This window comes from Bombina bombina, chromosome 3, assembly GCF_027579735.1.
Source record: "Bombina bombina isolate aBomBom1 chromosome 3, aBomBom1.pri, whole genome shotgun sequence".
Classification (NCBI taxonomy): domain Eukaryota; kingdom Metazoa; phylum Chordata; class Amphibia; order Anura; family Bombinatoridae; genus Bombina; species Bombina bombina.
The window spans coordinates 213,833,687-213,856,189 of NC_069501.1; the positions used below are offsets into that span (position 1 = coordinate 213,833,687).

A 22,503-nucleotide genomic window follows, 5' to 3' on the forward strand; every position below is an offset into this window, starting at 1 on the left:
GTTAATAATAAACACAGTACATACAATTTATGAAGATGACAGTCTATGTGGTGCTGTGTATTGTAGCGTATGACCACAATATATGAATCTGCAATTCAGTACATAACATATGAGAGGTCTGAGTCTTTTTTACCACTAACCTCGTTCCACTCAGGTTCTGTGGTGTCCCGGAAAACTCTAGTTTTGGCTTTGCTGACAAAATAACCAAATGAGTCAACTTCCAGTGTGCAGTAGAGATCTGTAGGGTGAAACAAACAGAACTTGATGACAGGGTCCTATATATATAGATGGGTGTTAATATATCAGTAGCATGTCTAGAATAAAGCATTCAGTACCACTATGCTACAAAACACAGTACTTCAACATATGGCTCAAGCAAAACATAATTTATGCTTACCTGATAAATTCCTTTCTTCTGTTGTGTGATCAGTCCACGGGTCATCATTACTTCTGGGATATAACTCCTCCCCAACAGGAAATGCAAGAGGATTCACCCAGCAGAGCTGCATATAGCTCCTCCCCTCTACGTCAGTCCCAGTCATTCGACCAAGAATCAACGAGAAAGGAGTAACCAAGGGTGAAGTGGTGACTGGAGTATAATTTAAAAGATATTTACCTGCCTTAAAACAGGGCGGGCCGTGGACTGATCACACAACAGAAGAAAGGAATTTATCAGGTAAGCATAAATTATGTTTTCTTCTGTTATGTGTGATCAGTCCACGGGTCATCATTACTTCTGGGATACCAATACCAAAGCAAAAGTACACGGATGACGGGAGGGATAGGCAGGCTCATTATATAGAAGGAACCACTGCCTGAAGAACCTTTCTCCCAAAAATAGCCTCCGAAGAAGCAAAAGTGTCAAATTTGTAAAATTTGGAAAAAGTATGAAGCGAAGACCAAGTTGCAGCCTTGCAAATCTGTTCAACAGAGGCCTCATTCTTAAAGGCCCAAGTGGAAGCCACAGCTCTAGTGGAGTGAGCTGTAATTCTTTCAGGAGGCTGCTGACCAGCAGTCTCATAGGCTAAACGTATTATGCTACGAAGCCAAAAAGAGAGAGAGGTAGCAGAAGCTTTTTGACCTCTCCTCTGTCCAGAATAAACGACAAACAGGGAAGAAGTTTGGCGAAAATCTTTAGTTGCCTGCAAGTAGAACTTGAGGGCACGAACTACATCCAGATTGTGTAGAAGACGTTCCTTCTTTGAAGAAGGATTTGGACACAAGGATGGAACAACAATCTCTTGATTGATATTCCTGTTAGAGACCACCTTAGGTAAGAACCCAGGTTTAGTACGCAGAACTACCTTTTCTGAGTGAAAAATCAGATAAGGAGAATCACAATGTAAGGCTGATAACTCAGAGACTCTTCGAGCCGAGGAAATAGCCATTAAAAACAGAACTTTCCAAGATAACAATTTTATATCAATGGAATGAAGGGGTTCAAATGGAACACCCTGTAAAACGTTAAGAACTAAGTTTAAACTCCATGGCGGAGCAACAGCTTTAAACACAGGCTTGATCCTAGCTAAAGCCTGACAAAAAGCCTGGACGTCTGGATTTTCTGACAGACGCCTGTGTAACAAGATGGACAGAGCTGAAATCTGTCCCTTTAATGAACTAGCTGATAAACCCTTTTCTAATCCTTCTTGTAGAAAAGACAATATCCTAGAGATCCTAACCTTACTCCAGGAGTAATGTTTGGATTCGCACCAGTATAGGTATTTACGCCATATTTTATGGTAAATCTTTCTGGTAACAGGCTTCCTAGCCTGTATCAGGGTATCAATAACCGACTCAGAAAAACCACGTTTTGATAAAATCAAACGTTCAATTTCCAAGCAGTCAGCTTCAGAGAAGTTAGATTTTGATGTTTGAATGGACCCTGTATCAGAAGGTCCTGTCTTAGAGGTAGAGACCAAGGCGGACAGGATGACATGTCCACTAGATCTGCATACCAAGTCCTGCGTGGCCATGCAGGCGCTATTAGAATCACTGATGCTCTCTCCTGCTTGATTTTGGCAATCAATCGAGGAAGCAGCGGAAAGGGTGGAAACACATAAGCCATCCCGAAGTTCCAAGGTGCTGTCAAAGCATCTATCAGAACCGCTCCCGGATCCCTGGATCTGGACCCGTAGCGAGGAAGTTTGGCGTTCTGGCGAGACGCCATGAGATCTATCTCTGGTTTGCCCCAACGTCGAAGTATTTGGGCAAAGACCTCCGGATGAAGTTCCCACTCCCCCGGATGAAAAGTCTGGCGACTCAAGAAATCCGCCTCCCAGTTCTCCACTCCCGGGATGTGGATTGCTGACAGGTGGCAAGAGTGAGACTCTGCCCAGCGAATTATCTTTGATACTTCCACCATTGCTAGGGAGCTTCTTGTCCCTCCCTGATGGTTGATGTAAGCTACAGTCGTGATGTTGTCCGACTGAAACCTGATGAACCCCCGAGTTGTTAATTGGGGCCAAGCTAGAAGGGCATTGAGAACTGCCCTCAATTCCAGAATGTTTATTGGAAGGAGACTCTCCTCCTGATTCCATAGTCCCTGAGCCTTCAGAGAATTCCAGACAGCGCCCCAACCTAGTAGGCTGGCGTCTGTTGTTACAATTGTCCAGTCTGGCCTGCTGAATGGCATCCCCCTGGACAGGTGTGGCCGATGAAGCCACCATAGAAGAGAATTTCTGGTCTCTTGATTCAGATTCAGAGTAGGGGACAAATCTGAGTAATCCCCATTCCACTGACTTAGCATGCATAATTGCAGAGGTCTGAGGTGTAGGCGTGCAAAAGGTACTATGTCCATTGCCGCTACCATTAAGCCGATCACCTCCATGCATTGAGCTACTGACGGGTGTTGAATGGAATGAAGGACACGGCATGCATTTTGAAGCTTTGTTAACCTGTCCTCTGTCAGGTAAATCTTCATTTCTACAGAATCTATAAGAGTCCCCAAGAATGGAACTCTTGTGAGAGGAAAAAGAGAACTCTTCTTTTCGTTCACTTTCCATCCATGCGACCTTAGAAATGCCAGAACTAACTCTGTATGAGACTTGGCAATTTGAAAGCTTGAAGCTTGTATTAGAATGTCGTCTAGGTATGGAGCTACCGAAATCCCTCGCGGTCTTAGTACCGCCAGAAGGGCACCCAGAACCTTTGTGAAGATTCTTGGAGCCGTAGCCAATCCGAATGGAAGAGCTACAAACTGGTAGTGCCTGTCTAAGAAGGCAAACCTTAGATACCGGTGATGATCTTTGTGGATCGGTATGTGAAGGTAAGCATCCTTTAAATCCACTGTGGTCATGTACTGACCCTCTTGGATCATGGGTAAGATTGTCCGAATAGTTTCCATTTTGAACGATGGAACTCTTAGGAATTTGTTTAGAATCTTTAAATCTAAGATTGGCCTGAAAGTTCCCTCTTTTTTGGGAACCACAAACAGGTTTGAGTAGAACCCTTGTCCTTGTTCCGACCGCGGAACCGGATGGATCACTCCCATTATTAACAGATCCTGTACGCAGCGTAGAAACGCTTCTTTCTTTATCTGGTTTGTTGACAACCTTGACAGATGAAATCTCCCTCTTGGGGGAGATAATTTGAAGTCTAGAAGGTATCCCTGAGATATGATCTCTAGTGCCCAGGGATCCTGAACATCTCTTGCCCAGGCCTGGGCGAAGAGAGAGAGTCTGCCCCCCACTAGATCCGGTCCCGGATCGGGGGCTCTCGGTTCATGCTGTCTTTGGGGCAGCAGCAGGTTTCCTGGCCTGCTTGCTCTTGTTCCAGGACTGGTTAGGCTTCCAGCCTTGCCTGTAACGAGCAACAGCTCCTTCCTGTTTTGGTGCAGTGGAGGTTGATGCTGCTCCTGTTTTAAAGTTCCGAAAGGGACGAAAATTAGACTGTCTAGCCTTAGCTTTGGCTTTGTCTTGAGGTAGGGCGTGGCCCTTACCTCCTGTAATGTCAGCGATAATCTCTTTCAAACCGGGCCCAAATAAAGACTGCCCCTTGAAAGGTATATTAAGTAATTTGGACTTAGAAGTAACATCAGCTGACCAGGATTTTAGCCACAGCGCCCTACGTGCCTGTATGGCGAATCCTGAGTTTTTAGCCGTAAGTTTGGTTAAATGTACTACGGCCTCCGAAATGAAGGAATTAGCTAGTTTAAGGACTCTAAGCCTGTCCGTAATGTCGTCTAGCGTAGATGAACTAAGGTTCTCTTCAAGCGACTCAATCCAAAATGCTGCCGCAGCCGTAATCGGCGCGATACATGCAAGGGGTTGTAATATAAAACCTTGTTGAACAAACATTTTCTTAAGGTAACCCTCTAATTTTTTATCCATTGGATCTGAGAAAGCACAGCTATCCTCCACCGGGATAGTGGTACGCTTAGCTAAAGTAGAAACTGCTCCCTCCACCTTGGGGACCGTTTGCCATAAGTCCCGAGTGGTGGCGTCTATTGGAAACATCTTTCTAAATATTGGAGGGGGTGAGAACGGCACACCGGGTCTATCCCACTCCTTAGTAACAATTTCAGTTAGTCTCTTAGGTATAGGAAAAACGTCAGTACTCGCCGGTACCGCAAAGTATTTATCCAACCTACACAGTTTCTCTGGTATTGCAACGGTGTTACAATCGTTGAGAGCTGCTAAGACCTCCCCTAGTAATACACGGAGGTTCTCCAATTTAAATTTAAAATTTGAAATATCTGAGTCCAATCTGTTTGGATCAGAACCGTCACCCACAGAATGAAGCTCTCCGTCCTCATGCTCTGCGAGCTGTGACGCAGTATCAGACATGGCCCTAGCATTGTCAGCGCACTCTGTTCTCACCCCAGAGTGATCACGCTTGCCTCTTAGTTCTGGTAATTTAGACAAAACTTCAGTCATAACAGTAGCCATATCTTGTAATGTTATCTGTAATGGCCGCCCAGATGTACTAGGCGCCAAAATATCACGCACCTCCCGGGCGGGAGATGCAGGTACTGCCGCGTGAGGCGAGTTAGTCGGCATAACTCTCCCCTCGCTGTTTGGTGAAATTTGTTCACATTGTACAGATTGACTTTTATTTAAAGTAGCATCAATACAGTTAGTACATAAATTTCTATTGGGCTCCACCTTGGCATTGGAACAAATGACACAGATATCTTCCTCTGAGTCAGACATGTTTAACACACTAGCAAAAAACTTACAACTTGGTTATAATCTTTTTTAGCAAAAAACGTACTGTGCCTCAAAGAGGTACTAACGATTAAATGACAGTTGAAATAGTGAACTGAAAAACAGTTATCGCATCAAACTTTAAAACAACAAAACTTTTAGCAAAGGTTTGTTCCCATTAGTAAAATAACAATAATTAAATTTGACATAAAAAATACAAAGCAACGTTTTTATTCACAGTCACTATAAGAATTCTCACAGCTCTGCTGAGAGAATTTACCTCCCTTCAAAGAAGTTTGAAGACCCCTGAGATCTATCAGAGATGAACCGGATCATGCAGGAAATATAAAAGTAACTGACTGGTATTTTTTGATGCGTAGCAAAGAGCGCCAAAAACGGCCCCTCCCTCTCCCACACAGCAGTGAAGAGAAACGAAACTGTCACAATTAAAGCAAAAAAACTGCCAAGTGGAAAATAATGCCCAAATATTTATTCACACAGTACCTCAGCAATGTAAACGATTCTACATTCCAGCAAAAACGTTTAACATGATAAATAGTTATTAAAAAGGATTAGTGACCTTTAACAGAGTAGTTCCGGTGAAATACCATCCCCAGAATACTGAAGTGTATACATACATGTCATTTTAACGGTATGGCAGGATTTTCTCATCAATTCCATTCAGAAAATAAAAACTGCTACATACCTCAATGCAGATTCATCTGCCCGCTGTCCCCTGATCTGAAGCCTTTACCTCCCTCAGATGGCCGAGAACAGCAATATGATCTTAACTACTCCGGTTAAAATCATAGTAAAAAAAACTCTGACAGATTCTTCCTCAAACTCTGCCAGAGAAGTAATAACACGCTCCGGTGCTATTTTAAAATAACAAACTTTTGATTGAAGTCATAAAAACTAAGTATAATCACCATAGTCCTCTCACACATCCTATCTAGTCGTTGGGTGCAAGAGAATGACTGGGACTGACGTAGAGGGGAGGAGCTATATGCAGCTCTGCTGGGTGAATCCTCTTGCATTTCCTGTTGGGGAGGAGTTATATCCCAGAAGTAATGATGACCCGTGGACTGATCACACATAACAGAAGAAAGAAGTAATATCCTTACAGTGTAAAAAGTGAATTTAGTTACACACTAACACTCCCTTTTAGAATACGTACATAGAAATGTTATTCAAATACAGGGACCTCCGACGCTAACAGTTTTGTTGTCCTATGTGAAAGTTTTTGGAGAATGCCATCTTTGCACAAAGAGATGATCAGCTATAGACTGCAGAACCACCCACAGGTGTATAAGGACAACATATTCCCTCTACTTTCTGCAACATTTTATTCACAGCAGCCAAGCTGGGACCTACTTAGAGTGAGAAGGTAAATGAGATTGTCCCAAACAATGAGGTGACATCAGAGTTATCACCTGAATACGTAGCCAGTATAATCTAGCAGGCACTCACTTGTGGGTTCTTGAAAGAGTTAATTGGGTGAGGTACAAGGTCCCATCCATGATCTTACTAAACATTTTGTACATGGATTGTAAATACAACTACGGTAAGTATGCAGGATAGAACTGATTGTAAATGCATCACATATTTAAATCATTGCAAAGAGACTCCCCTAATGAGAATCACATTTAAAGTAGTAAAGGGATTTACGTGGTACTGAGAATATTTGGGCAGCACACGTTATATTATTTTTCTTGTTTTAAAAATGAGAATTCAAAGTGTAAGAAATGGAAAGATATAATAAGGCGAAACGCTCCAGAGGCCTCTGGGAAGTTATAATCGAATCCAAGTGGCATAAAACCATCTACTATCTATGCTCCCCTTGTAGATAAGTTATACAATGAGATGATTTTTATATACAAAGAAGGATGTGCGTGTCAGCTTTTACACATGACCAGATTTGCTTACAACTAATGCAAATTCCAGGTAAGTACCACTGTAGGATGTGTCTGTTATATAACATAATGCACTGTAGGATGTGTCTGTTATATGACATAATCAATTAACATGAAGAAATCCTGCAATTTTCACATTTAACATATAATAAATATTGGCTGTCTGGCAGGGCTGCCACTAGAAATTTTGGGGCCCCTGACTTAACCATTGATCAGCCCCCCCTTTGACATGTGCAATTTTTGACCAAGTGACTAAAACGTATATGCACTTTATTCTTAAGTGTAGTCAAACTTGGAAATGTTGTAAAGGTAGTAACACACGGACACAATCATACACTCAAACACACAGTCACACATAAGGATTCACATATAGACACTCTAGCAGACACACACAAAGAAACACACAAACACACAGACACACTCATAGACTGAAAAACACACTCACACATAAGGATTCACATATAGACACTCTAGCAGGCACACGCAAAGAAACACACAAACACACTCATACACTGAAACACACACTCACACATAAGGAGTCACATATAGACACTCTGGCAGACACACGCAAAGAAACACACAAACACACAGACACACTCATACACTGAAACACACACTCACACATAAGGATTCACATATAGACACTCTAGCAGACACACACAAAGAAACACACAAACACACAGACACACTCATAGACTGAAAAACACACTCACACATAAGGATTCACATATAGACACTCTAGCAGGCACACGCAAAGAAACACACAAACACACTCATACACTGAAACACACACTCACACATAAGGAGTCACATATAGACACTCTGGCAGACACACGCAAAGAAACACACAAACACACAGACACACTCATACACTGAAACACACACTCACACATAAGGATTCACATATAGACACTCTAGCAGGCACACACAAAGAAACACACAAACACACTCATACACTGAAACACACACTCACACATAAGGAGTCACATATAGACACTCTGGCAGACACACGCAAAGAAACACACAAACACACAGACACACTCATACACTGAAACACACACTCACACATAAGGATTCACATATAGACACTCTAGCAGACACACGCAAAGAAACACACAGACACACTCATACACTGAAACACACACTCACACATAAGGATTCACATATAGACACTCTAGTAGACACACGTAAAGAAACGCACAAACACACAGACACAATCATACACTGAAACACACACTCACAAATAAGGATTCACATATAGACACTCTAGCAGACACAAGCAAAGAAACACACAAACACAGAGACACACTCATACACTGAAACACACACTCACACATAAGGATTCACATATAGACACTCTAGCAGACACATGCAAAGAAACACACAAACACACTCATACACTGAAACACACACTCACACATAAGGAGTCACTTATAGACACTCTAACAGACACACATAAAGAAACACACAAACACACAGACACACTCATACACTGAAACACACACTCACATATAAGGATTCACATATAGACACTCTAGCAGACACACGCAAAGAAATACACAAACAGACACACTCATACATTGACACACACACTCACACATAAGGATTCACATATAGACACTCTAGAAGACACATGTAAAGAAACACACAAACACACTCAGACACAGACACCAGGGCCTTTTCTAGAGAATCTGGCTCCCAGGGCGAGGTTCCAAAATGAGCCCACCCCTCCCAAATTTTAACATTTAACCTTACTTGGACCTTCCATGTCTCACTGTTATTTACTTTTAATTTGGAAATACATTAAAATGTACAGTAGATTAATTCAGTAAATTGAAACTTCAACTTCTAAAAGAACATGAAGAACAAGAAACACGGAAAACGTTTATAAAATATTGTAAAATGAAGAGGCATTAAACCCAAGATTTTTCTTTCATGATTCAGATAGAGAATACAATTTTAAGCAACATTCCAATTTACTTCTATTATCTAATTTGCTTTATTCTTTAGATATCCGTTGTTGAAGAAATAGCACTGCACATGGGTGAGCCAATCACACGAGGCATCTATGTGCAGCCACCAATCAGCAGCTACTGAGCTTATCTAGATATGCTTTTAAGCAAAGGATATCAAGAGAGTGAAGCAAATTAGATAAAAGAAGTAAATTAAAAATTTTGATTTAAATTGAATGTTATTTCTAAATCATGAAAGAAAAAATATAGGTTTCATTTACCTTTAAAAGGTATAGTGGTAGTTATAATTGCCCAATGGTGCTTTGCTGTACTATATTTAACGAAGAAACATAATTTATACATAAGGTTGTCTTAACCCTTAAAGGGACATGAAATAGAACCTTTTCCTTTTGTAATTCCAATTTACTTCTATTATCAAATTCCCTTTATTATCTTGGTATGGTATCCTTTGTTGAAGGAGCAGCAATGTACAAATGGGAGCTTGCACATCATATGAGCTATTGACAGGGGTTATATATGTGCTTCCACCAATCAGCAGTCAGCTCCCAGTAGTGCATTGCTGTTCATGAGCCTACTAAGTTATACTCTTCAACAAAGGATATCAAGAAAACAACGCAAATTAGATAATTGCAGTAAATTGGAGTTATTTCCATTTGTATTATCTAACATTGCATGCTCTATCTGAATCATACAAGTTTAAATTTTACTTTACTGTTCCTTAAAAAAAATTAAAAAATAGTACTTATCTTAAAGCACAATATATAATTTATGATAGCACCAGTGTGTGCTGCTGAAATCCATCATCTTCTGGTGGTGGTATTTTACAATTCAGTCATACTTGCCAACTGTCCCGTTTTTGCCGGGACAGTCCCGGAATTTGGGACCCTGTCACGGCCATTTAAATGTCCCGGACTGTCCCGGCAAGTTAGTAGCAGGCTGCAGCTTTGCTAGCTAGCGCGCTCATGTGTGCCACTCCTGAGTCTCCTCCTTCTTAAATTTATCATCTATCTCGACTATTGCGTGTCAGGCAGCAAAGTCAGCACCTCCTCGACGTCACCATCATGTGACCACCCTACTTTGCCGCTCACCACTGCAGTGCACCAGCTTTCTCACAGACACGCGGCAGCAGGAGTTAAAGTTTCTCAGAACTTAGAGCCGATCATCAGTCACATCAGACGTGTGGACCAGCAGACAGAGGTGAGTCACTCAGCCCTAACTAAACTGGCAGGCTCCGGAGTCCTGCAATAAAATATGTGCTGCTCTGCTCACTATGTTTTGAAGAGGTGACCGTGAATCACCAATGATTATTTAAAAAAAAAAAAAAAATGCAGATAGCTGTGACTCTGACTTGTCACTCAGTGAAGTGAAATCATACAAATATTAGTCGTTAAAGGTGGACTGCATGATTAACCCATTAGCTTGTTGCCATCAGTGATACATATAGTCAGTGCATGTTGGTTCTTTATAGACTTGATATACCTGAATATAAGATAAAGAAATTTGCAGCAAACTGTCACCAAGTCCACAACACCTTCAGACAACTCCGTAAATAGGAACTATTATTTCTAGCAAAAAACTCTACTTTCCAGTGCATTATGAGATTTGTAGTTTTTAAAGCATTTGATGTATAACAGTCTTTCCTCAAATGAATACAGTTCCCATCATGCTACTTAAGGGATGTTTTATTAGTAACAGGAAGTGTGTCTGCTCAGTGTATTGTTTTCTATATGAATCAGTGAGTGTAGCCCATAAGAAACATGGCCGAGCAGCAAGAACACATGACTTAAGGTTTGTACAGCTGTATATAGACCTGTGCTGTTGTTGTTGTCTCATTGTGTAACTTTGTGTGCCAAAAAGTGTGTGTGTCACACTTAGTGTGTTTACATTGTGTGTTAATGAGTGTTTGTGTTATTTTGTGCATGTGCCACTGTTTGTTATTGTGTGTGGTGACTGTCAAACATCATAGTACTCTATGTAATTTTTACTTTGTGAGTGTCATTGTGTTTGTGTTACTTTGTGTGTCTATAAGTCTTACTGTGTGTTGCACTGAATGTTATTGTGTGTGTATGTCATTGTGTGTTGCACTGAGTGTATGTCACTGTGTGTTGCACTGTGTGTTTTGTGTGTGTATGTCACTGTGTGTTCTGTGTGTGTATGTCACTGTGTGTTTGTGTTACTTCGTGTGCCCATGTCTTACTGTGTGTTGCACTGAGTGTTTTTTGTGTGTATGTCACAGTGTGTTGCACTGTGTGTTTTGTGTGTGTATGTCACTGTGTGTATGTCACTGTGTGTTTGTGTTACTTTGTGTGCCCATGTCTTACTGTGTGTTGCACTGAGTGTTTTGTGTGTGTATGTCACTGTGTGTTGCACCAAGTATTATTGTTTATGTCACTTTGTGTTACTGTGTGTTGTAACAAGTGTTATTGTGTATGTCACTGTGTTATTGTGTATGTCACTGTGTGTAACGGTGTGTTGTACCAAGTGTTATTGTGAAAGTCACTGTGTGTTGCACCAAGTGTTACTGTGTGTGTCATTGTGTGTTTGTGTTTCTTTTTGTGCCAATAAGTCTTAACACAAAGTGTTATTGTGTGTGTGCGTGTGTCATTGTGTGTTACTGTGTTTTGTGGTGAGAGGGATTTGTGTTTAAGGCAGAGGGGACCTCTCTATAATATTAAATATATACTGATTAATAAGTTACTGGGGAGGGGCTCTGTGAGTGAGGCAGAGGGCACCTCTCTATAATATTTTATATATCTGTATATAAGGTACAGGTGAGGGGCTATCTGATGAAGGCAGAGGGAACCTCTCTATAATATTACATTTTTGTATATATGGTAATGGGAGGGGATGGGCGTGTGAGGCATCTTCCTTTTTGCTCCCATTTCTTTCATTAATTCCATTCTGTACATATATATATATATATATATATATATATATATATAAAATCATCTGCACCATAATAAATAGGCGGAGCTAAATTATGCTAATTATGTGGGTTTGGTAAAGTGGGCGGAACTTTAGGGCAGGGGGTGTGGTAAAATGTTTCCTGCAGGTAATTGATAGCTGCAAAGTGTCCCTGGAAATTTTTTTCAAATGTTGGCAACTATGTTCAGTTACAGTAGAGAGCTACACATGTTATAGGAAAGACATTACAACTGGCTATATATATATATATATATATATATATATATATATATATATGTATATCTATATGTATATAGCCAGGGCCGTTTCTAGAGAGTCTGGCTCCCAGGGCGAAATTCCAAAATGCGCCCCCCCCCCCCCCAAACACACATTCTAAAGTGCAACCTTCTCTCATCTACCTTACATGTCTCACTGGAATTTAAATTTAATTTCAATCTGTAAAGTGTACATGAAAAATAATTTCTATAATACAGATAACTTTTTTTTATTTTATATTCCTTTATTGAAGTTTTTAGGAATACAATACAAATAGCATTTACCATGCCACAAAAGAAACAGTCAGAAATACTTATCCAAATAAAATTTTGGCATCATAACTAATATTACAAGCAAGTCAACAAAAGGTTAGGCAAGTGTAGCTGAAACCTCCATTTTGTATAAACCTCCTATGTAATCAAGAGGCCATTCTACATACACACACACAAAATAAAACATAACCTCATACACACACACTCTCTCATATATACAGACGCACACAAAACTCATACATACACAGACCCACATACTCTCTCATATATACACACACACACACACACACTCTCATATATACAGACACACAAACTCATACCTTCACTCACATACACACTCATACATACACACAAACTCATACATACACACAAACTCATACATATTCATAAACTTATACATACACAAACACACACACTCATACATATTCATAAACTTATACATACACAAACACACACACTCATACATATTCATAAACTTATACATACACAAACACACACACACTCATACATATTCATAAACTTATACATACACAAACACACACACTCATACATATTCATAAACTCATACACACACACTCAAACATACACACACATACCTACATATTCATAAACTCATACATACACAAACACACATTCATACATATACACACACACAAACTCATACATATTCATAAACTCATACATACACAAACACACACTCATACATATACACACACACAAACTCATACATATTCATAAACTCATACATACACAAACACATACTCATACATATACAAACACACACTCATACATATACACACACACAAACTCATACATATTCATAAACTCATACATACACAAACACACACTCATACATATACACACACACAAACTCATACATATTCATAAACTCATACATACACAAACACACACTCATACATATACAAACACACACTCATACATATACACACACACAAACTCATACATATTCATAAACTCATACATACACAAACACACACTCATACATATACACACACACAAACTCATACATATTCATAAACTCATACATACACAAACACACACACACACAAACTCACACACACCCAAATAAGTCTTTTAAACACAGCTAAAATAATCTACAGAGGAATAATGCAATACTGGGACAAAGCTAAACACATCTGGTGATCCAATAACTAGAGGCATATGTGCCAATCAGTAACTAGTTTCCAGTAGTGCATTGCAACTCCTATATCTATATACTTACAACAAAGTATTCCAAAAGAACCAAACATATCAGATATGAATAAGAAAAACGCTGGTCCAGATATAATAGAACAATGATGAAATAAAGTCACTGAGCTTTATTAATCACGTTATGTCGAAAAGCTATACGCATTTCAACATAAAGATGCATTTTTCAAGCACACATAAATCGATAAAAAGCTTTTCATCTATGTATGTACTCACACTTATTTTGAACTTTCATTCAGATGATAGAATTTTGAGTACTATGTCTCTTTAAATACACATCTTATATGCTTCATAAATCACTGCAGATAGAACTGCCGAAAAGCACACAATACATTATTCCACCCAGATTTTTGTTTTTTTCTTACTGCACATTCTATATTTATTGCTCTTCTACCACATAGCCTATTTACAGTGTGTCTCTGCACATTCACTTTGCCATATATATCCCCTTTCACTTTGCCATATGTATCTGAATCATGAAAGAAAAAAATTGGTTCAGTGTCCCTGCTTTTAAAAGATAACCAACTTTCAGATCTCTTGTATTTATTCCCTACAAATATAACTTTAAACATCCCTTATGCTGGTCTGAAATATGTTTTGGGCAATCCATATATTGAAATACATCCAGCATATAAGCCCTTGCACATACTCTACAGCCTTATAAAAATTCAACCATTGCCTGAATATAGAATTACTCCCTTCACTTTACTTGTACTTCCTATAGTTTACCTATACCACTTAATTGTCCATACCCCTTCTGTCCAAATGTCCGTGCTTCCTGCTTGTCCATACCATCTTTCCTGACAATGTCCCCTCTTTGGTTTATGCACACACCACCCTGCTTAGCCATACCCCTTTACCCCTTCCCCTCATAAATGCCACTGATCTCACTGCATGCAGTCTATATCACCTTAATTGTTGTAATTACCTCCCTACCTAAATGGCATGCCTTTGTGTTCCTTGCAAGCAGTATGTATTTCCTTCCCTGATCAAAACCCCTCCCTGCCAAAAACCCCTGTTCACCCTTCATACATTCTACAGTTGGACACCTTCTATGATGCTGATTCCACATACCAACTGATGCGCCACGCCTACTGCCTGTCCCTCACATTCTAGATCTGTCGGGATAAAGCCGCACTTTGGCTGATGATGCTCTCCAGACCGCCGGGACTAGTCTCAGTCTCTGACTGCAACCGCCAACCACGCCACTCACAGACAGACAGACTGAATTGTGTACAGTACAGGCGCGGGAAAATGAAACTACTTCCTCCTGCGCTGCCACTAACTGCCTATCTGCCTCAGTCTGACTACTTCCTACCTTCCTCTTCAGACAGTTAGCACTGTGCTCTTGCCCTGCAGCCACTCAGTGTCACTCACAGACCTGAGAACCTGCATGCAAAAAAAAAAAGTATTCCTCCGGAATCTGCACTATAACGGCCTCTAACTTTAGTGCTCTTGCCGGCGCAACAATTGTAATATATATATATATATATTTTTTTTTTAAAATAAAGGAAATTTAAAAAAATACTCCCCTCTGCTCCCTATTGCGCCCCGGGCAACTGCCCACCCCTAGAAATGACCCTGTATATAGCATTAAAGAATTGACAGACATTGCCTGCATTTCAGATCCACGTAGTGAAGATGCATTTAAAAATAAAGCTCTATTTATTATCCTCAGGTATTGCAGTTTTCTTGTATAGTAGCAAACAGACTAGAGAACTAGTTATATGAAGGTTATGGTAGATAACATTACTGGCACCCTTTAGTAAAACCAGCTGTGGAAGCAGACCACAAGACATATATTCCCAACCCCCTACCTTATTTGACAGCTATGCCTGATGTCCCTTTTTAAATATACGGCGTAGGTTTCGGCGCAAGCTTTGAAACCCGTGCCGCCTGTAATTTCACCTTGCACATCGGGGTATTACATTTACAGCACCGGCATTTCCTAAATGGCGTAAATCTGATAAACTAGCGATGTCCAGAAATAAGCGTAACATGCCTCCCAAAAATAAGCCCGACACGTAAAACCCCTATTAATACTTAGTTGAATTTTATTTTTTAAGTAGTGTTAGTTTTATTTACATTTAATAGTAACGTTAGTATTTTGTAAATTAGGTAATTTTAGTTCATTTAGGGTGTGTTAGGTTAGGGGGTGATAGGTTAGGGGGTGATAGGTTAGGGGGGGTTAGATTAGGGGTTAGGTTTATTGCGTTGTGGGCTATGGCGGTTTAGGGGTTAATAGACTTTATTAGTTATTGTGGTGGGGGATTGCGGTTGACTGGTAGATAGACATTGCGCATGCGTTAAGTGTTAGTTTATTTTTGCAGGCATGTATCACCACATACTAAAATAACAAAACTGTTTTATCCAGTTTAGTAACTATTCAGACTATCCTATACATTAAAAATTCCAGAGCTCATACTAGTCCATTGTAAATTACTGTTTTATATATTTAAATCCAATAAACACAGAGCAGACTCACTTTAGCAAGAGACACAACGATGATGAAGCATGAAGCCCCCTCCCCTTGGAAAGCAATTAACCCCATAGTTGCCAGAAAGGGCTGCAATTCAGTTGCAGTCCTCTCTGGTAGCCAAGGGTTAAAGGTAGCACTTTTTTTCTTTTTGCCTTTTTAATGAAGATTACTGAAGAGTACTAAGCCGCCAGTAAAGAGAAGCAGCAGGATGTGGGGAGGAAAGTTGCGCTGTACACGCTGCTATGGAAGAGTTGCAGCTCTGTCAGTCACTGCCAGTTACCCTGCAGCAGCACACTGAGCAAGTCACCGCTAACATTTCCTAATATTTTCAGACAGTTCTCTATATACTCACATTGTTTATGACTGTCAGTTGTTAAAATTATAAAATAATTCTCACCCTCACACTCGAACAAGTTCCTCCCCAGCCCGGCTCCGCCCACCTTCTTCCCTCTAAAAAGAAGCCCTGTGCGCAGTAACACCTCTGGCTCAGAGCGCATGTCATTTGTAAAAGAAACAAAATAATAATAAACACAAATACTGTTACTCTGCCAGGATGAGAAAGCTGAGCATGCTATGCACAAGCTAATCAGCACTATTACAACCTGTCAATGACGAGTGGTAACAGAGCCTGATAGCTGACACCCAGAGCTTTTCCCAGCACATTGTGCTTTACGCCTGCATAATATAACCGGCATTAGCATGAATGTACACACCGAGTCATCAAAATGCCGGCTATACGTAATGCTGCTGCAGTAGCTCCCTTGGTGGCGCCCCGGGCAACAGCCCGGTTCGCCTGCCCCTGACAGACACCCAAACAGACACTCAGCACTTGTTTACATTGACCTGACAAGTAATGAGGTAGACTACAGTTTTGTCAAAAAAGGAGATTTAGAAAACAAAATATGGAGTTCTGATTATCTTTTTGTCAAGGAAGATGCCAACTAAATGATGACAACAGCATGCAGTGGCTGAAAGGAAGGGCCCTGAATGGCCTAAACAACAATTTAAAGGTTAAATGGTGGATTGGTGACTCCCGGAAAGGTCTCAGTCTCAAAGTCTGTAGAAAGATGTGAATAATCAGTAGTAAGGTCAAAATGTCCTAAAAAGGAACAGAAATGGACACACACACACACACACACACACAAAACGTGCACATACACCCAAGGAAACACAGAGAAAGACAGAGAGAGCCTCAGAAAACACACAAAGACATACACACACACAGAGATACCCACAGAAAACACACAAAGACATACATAAACACACACCCTCACTAAGACATCCACATAAAACACACAAAGATATACACACACTCTCACAGACACCCACAGAAAATGCACAGACATACGCACACACCGTCACAGAGACATCCACAGAAAACACAGACATACATACACACACCCACCCTCAGAGACATCCACAGAAAACACACAAAGACATACACACCCACCCTCACAGAGGCATCCAGAGAAAATACACAGACATACATACACCACCCTCACAGAGACACCCATGGAAAAAGCACAAAGACACACACCCTCACAGACATCCACAGAAAATGCATAAAGACATACACACCCACCCTCACAGAGAGACCCACAGAAAAAAATACATACACACTCATAGGGACACAAACAAAAGCACAAAGACATAAACACAGACACCCAAAGAAACACTCACAGGAGGTAAAATATCTACACATTGCATCCCCTAAATCAACAGTGTGTGACATGCTTGATAAAAAAATTGCAGAAATTAAGAGACCACTTTTTAAAGAATCATATTTGTAAATGTGCAAACAAATAATTCTGTGAATTCAAAATTGTACATTAATGATCTGGGTAGATGGCTAGATGAAGAAAAGTACTTTTGAAAGGTTGACATATGTTTGTTTTCCCCCCATTTTCCCCAAGAGCACCACTTCAAATATGGTGTACAAATGCTCCCATCTGTCAGATGTACTTATGGATTTTGAAAATGCTGTACTCTATATGGTCTTGGTGGAACCATAAGCTGTGGCAGTGTTTTAGGATTTAGGCTTGTTTGTATGTATTTTGTTAAGTTAACCTGTCTTATTTCAAACACTGAGCAATCTTAGGCCTAGATTTAGAGTTGGGCGGTAGCCGTCAAAACCAGCGTTAGAGGCTCCTAACGCTGGTTTTTACCGCCCGCTGGTATTTGGAGTCAGTCAGGAAAGGGTCTAACGCTCACTTTGCAGCCGCGACTTTTCCATACCGCAGATCCCCCTACGCCATTTGCATATCCTATCTTTTCAATGGGATCTTTCTAACGCCGGTATTTAGAGTCGTGGCTGAAGTGAGCGTTAGAAATCTAACGACAAAACTCCAGCCGCAGAAAAAAGTCAGTAGTTAAGAGCTTTCTGGGCTAATGCCGGTTTATAAAGCTCTTAACTACTGTGCTCTAAAGTACACTAACACCCATAAACTATCTATGTACCCCTAAACCGAGGTCCCCCCCCCCCATCGCCGCCACTCTATTAAAATTTTTTAACCCCTAATCTGCCGCTCCGTACACCGCCGCCAGCAACGTTATCCCTATGTACCCCTAATCTGCTGCCCCTAACATCGCCGACCCCTATATTATATTTATTAACCCCTAATCTGCCGCCCCCAACGTCGCCTCCACCTACCTACAATAATTAACCCCTAATCTGCCGACCGGATCTCACCGCTACTATAATAAATGTATTAACCCCTAAAGCTAAGTCTAACCCTAACACTAACACCCCCCTAAGTTAAATATAATTTAAAGCTAACGAAATAAATTAACTCTTATTAAATAAATTAATCCTATTTAAAGCTAAATACTTACCTGTAAAATAAACCCTAATATAGCTACAATATAAATTATAATTATATTGTAGCTATTTTAGGATTCATATTTATTTTACAGGTAACTTTGTAATTATTTTAACCAGGTACAATAGCTATTAAATAGTTAATAACTATTTAATAGCTACCTAGTTAAAATAATTACAAAATTACCTGTAAAATAAATCCTAACCTAAGTTACAATTAAACCTAACACTACACTATCAATAAATTAATTAAATAAAATACCTACAATTAAATACAATTAAATAAACTAACTAAAGTACAAAAAATAAAAAAGAACTAAGTTACAAAAAATAAAAAAATATTTACAAACATTAGAAAAATATTACAACAATTTTAAACTAATTACACCTACTCTAAGCCCCCTAATAAAATAACAAAGACCCCCAAAATAAAAAAAATGCCCTACCCTATTCTAAAATTAAAATAGAAAAGCTCTTTTACCTTACCAGCCCTTAAAAGGGCCCTTTGCGGGGCATGCCCCAAAGAATTCAGCTCTTTTGCCTGTAAAAAAAAACAAATACCCCCCCCCAACATTACAACCCACCACCAACATACCCCTAATCTAACCCAAACCCCCCTTAAATAAACCTAACACTAAGCCCCTGAAGATCTCCCTACCTTGTCTTCACCTTGCCGGGTTCACCGATCCGTCCACCGAAGTCTTGATCCAAGCCTCCGAAGTCTTGATCCAAGCCCAAGCTGGGGGCTGAAGAGTGACGTCCATCCTCCGGCTGAAGTCTTGATCCAAGCGGGTAGAAGAGGACATCCGGACCGGCAAACATCTTCATCCAAGCCGCATCTTCTATGTTCTTCAATCTGATGACGAGCAGCTGATCTTCAAGACCTCCAGCGCGGATCCATCCATTTTCACCAACGACTTCCCGACGAATGACGGTTCCTTTAAGGGACGTCATCCAAGATGGCGTCCCTCGAATTCCGATTGGCTTATAGGATTCTATCAGCCAATCGGAATTAAGGTAGGAAAATTCTGATTGGCTGATGGAATCAGCCAATCAGATTCAAGTTCAATCCGATTGGCTGATCCGATCAGCCAATCAGATTGAGCTCGCATTCTATTGGCTGATCGGAACAGCCAATAGAATCCTATCAGCCAATCGGAATTCGAGGGACGCCATCTTGGATGACGTCCCTTAAAGGAACCGTCATTCGTCGGGAAGTCGTCGGTGAAGATGGATGGATCCGCGCTGGAGGTCTTGAAGATCAGCCGGTCGTCATCGGACGGGCCCTGTAGTTTCTAGTTACGCCTCTGCGTGTGACAAAGGCACACACTGTACAAACTTAAGTGCCAAGTCTGTCTCATACTGTGCATAGTGGTTTGGTGCACACTCCTCTCAAATGCTAATGCTTTACTCCTTGTAATAACATTTTCCACACTTAATAGCACTCTGCTGTAGTACCCTCTTGTGACTGCCAACATTTAATTTTTTTTTTTTAAATAATAGTTGTTCTTGCCTCACGGGGCACCCTGGCCCATTGGGCCCCTGACAGGAGTCACCCATGTCACCCCCTGATGGTGGCCCTGCAGTGTCTGGTAATTTGTTTCTAAAAGAGCAAATTGTGTTTGTACCATAGTGACAGTGGAAGAATACTTGTGAGGCAATGAAATGATTAAAAAAGAATCCTAGCTATGATTCATGGGCATAAATTACACAGCTGAAGGATGTACCACTCAGAGCAAGGACTGCAAACTCCTTAAGTACAACTTCATGAAATGCATATTATACATCAGCTGTTTGCAATATGCGCCTTCTGTTCTATCAAACTAATGTTTGTAAAATAAGTTAGGTGAATACATTTGCATGCTGCATTACTTTTTCCACACAGGTAATGGCTACTGTAGTGATCTGAATGTATCTATTTTAAAGGGACGATATCTATCTATTTATTTATTTACACACACAGAAGTGTTCAAAAGTCTAAGTCCACCATTACCATTTTTGTTAAAGGGATGGGAAGCACAACATTTTCTTTCATGATTCAGATAGAGCATGCAATTTAAAAAACGTTCTAATTTACTTCTATTATCAATTTTCTGCATTCTCTTGGTATCTTTTGTTGAAAAGCAGGGATGTATGCTTAGTAGCCAACCGATTTCTGGAGCACTATATGGCAGAAGTTTCACAAATATGTCATCCATTTGAAAGAGCACTAGATAGCAGCACTATTTTCTGCCTTGTGGTGCACCAGATGCCTACCTAGGTTTCTCTTCAGCACAGATTATCATGGGAACAAAGCAAATTACAAAGCACTACAATATGCCTATGTGCACTACAATATGCCTACATATGCACTACAATATGCCTATGTTCACTACAATATACTTATGTGCACTACAATATGCCTATGTGCACTACAATATGCCTATGTGCACTACAATATGCCTATATGCACTACAATATGCCTATGTGCACTACAATATGCCTATGTGCACTACAATATGCCTATGTGCACTACAATATGCATATGTGCACTACAATATGCCTATGTGCACTACAATATGCCTATATGCACTACAATATGCCTATGTGCACTACAATATGCCTATGTGCACTACAATATGCCTATGTGCACTACAATATGCCTATATATGCACTACAATATGCCTATATATGCACTACAATATGCCTATATATGCACTACAATATGCCTAAATATGCACTACAATATGCCTATGTTCACTACAATATACCTATGTGCACAACAATATGCCTGTGTGCACTACAATATGCCTATATATGCACTACAATATGCCTATATATGCACTACAATATGCCTATGTGCACTACAATATACCTATATATGCACTACAATATGCCTATGTGCACTACAATATACCTATATATGCACTACAATATACCTATGTGCACTACAATGTTCCTATATATACACACACAACAATATACCTATATATGCACTACAATATGCCTATGTGCACTACAATATGCCTATATATGCACTACAATATGCCTATGTTCACTACAATATACCTATGTGCACTACAATATGCCTATATATGCACTACAATATGCCTATGTGCACTACAATATACCTATATATGCACTACAATATGCCTATGTGCACTACAATATACCTATATATGCACTACAATATGCCTATATATGCACTACAATATGCCTATGTTCACTACAATATACCTATGTGCACTACAATATGCCTATGTGCACTACAATATACCTATATATGCACTACAATATGCCTATGTGCATACAATATGCCTATATATGCACTACAATATACCTATATATGCACTACAATATGCCTATGTGCACTACAATAAACCTATATATGCACTACAATATACCTATGTGCACTACAATGTTCCTATATATACATACACAACAATATACCTATATATGCACTACAATATGCCTATGTGATTCTGGTGTGAGGTTAGCTGGTTAAAGAGATTTAG

The 22,503-nt window shown here is 40.0% G+C and overlaps 1 protein-coding gene across 3 annotated transcripts in view; it reads right to left on the reverse strand.

Annotated features, from left to right (window-relative positions):
• ABR (ABR activator of RhoGEF and GTPase) overlaps nt 1-22,503 on the reverse strand; it is a 1,041,787-nt gene that overhangs the window by 85,090 nt on the left and 934,194 nt on the right. For all 3 annotated transcript variants that reach the window (XM_053706127.1, XM_053706128.1, XM_053706129.1), the window contains one exon: nt 141-238. In XM_053706127.1, the coding sequence (XP_053562102.1) occupies nt 141-238 (98 nt within the window). The remainder of the gene's footprint in view (nt 1-140; nt 239-22,503) is intronic.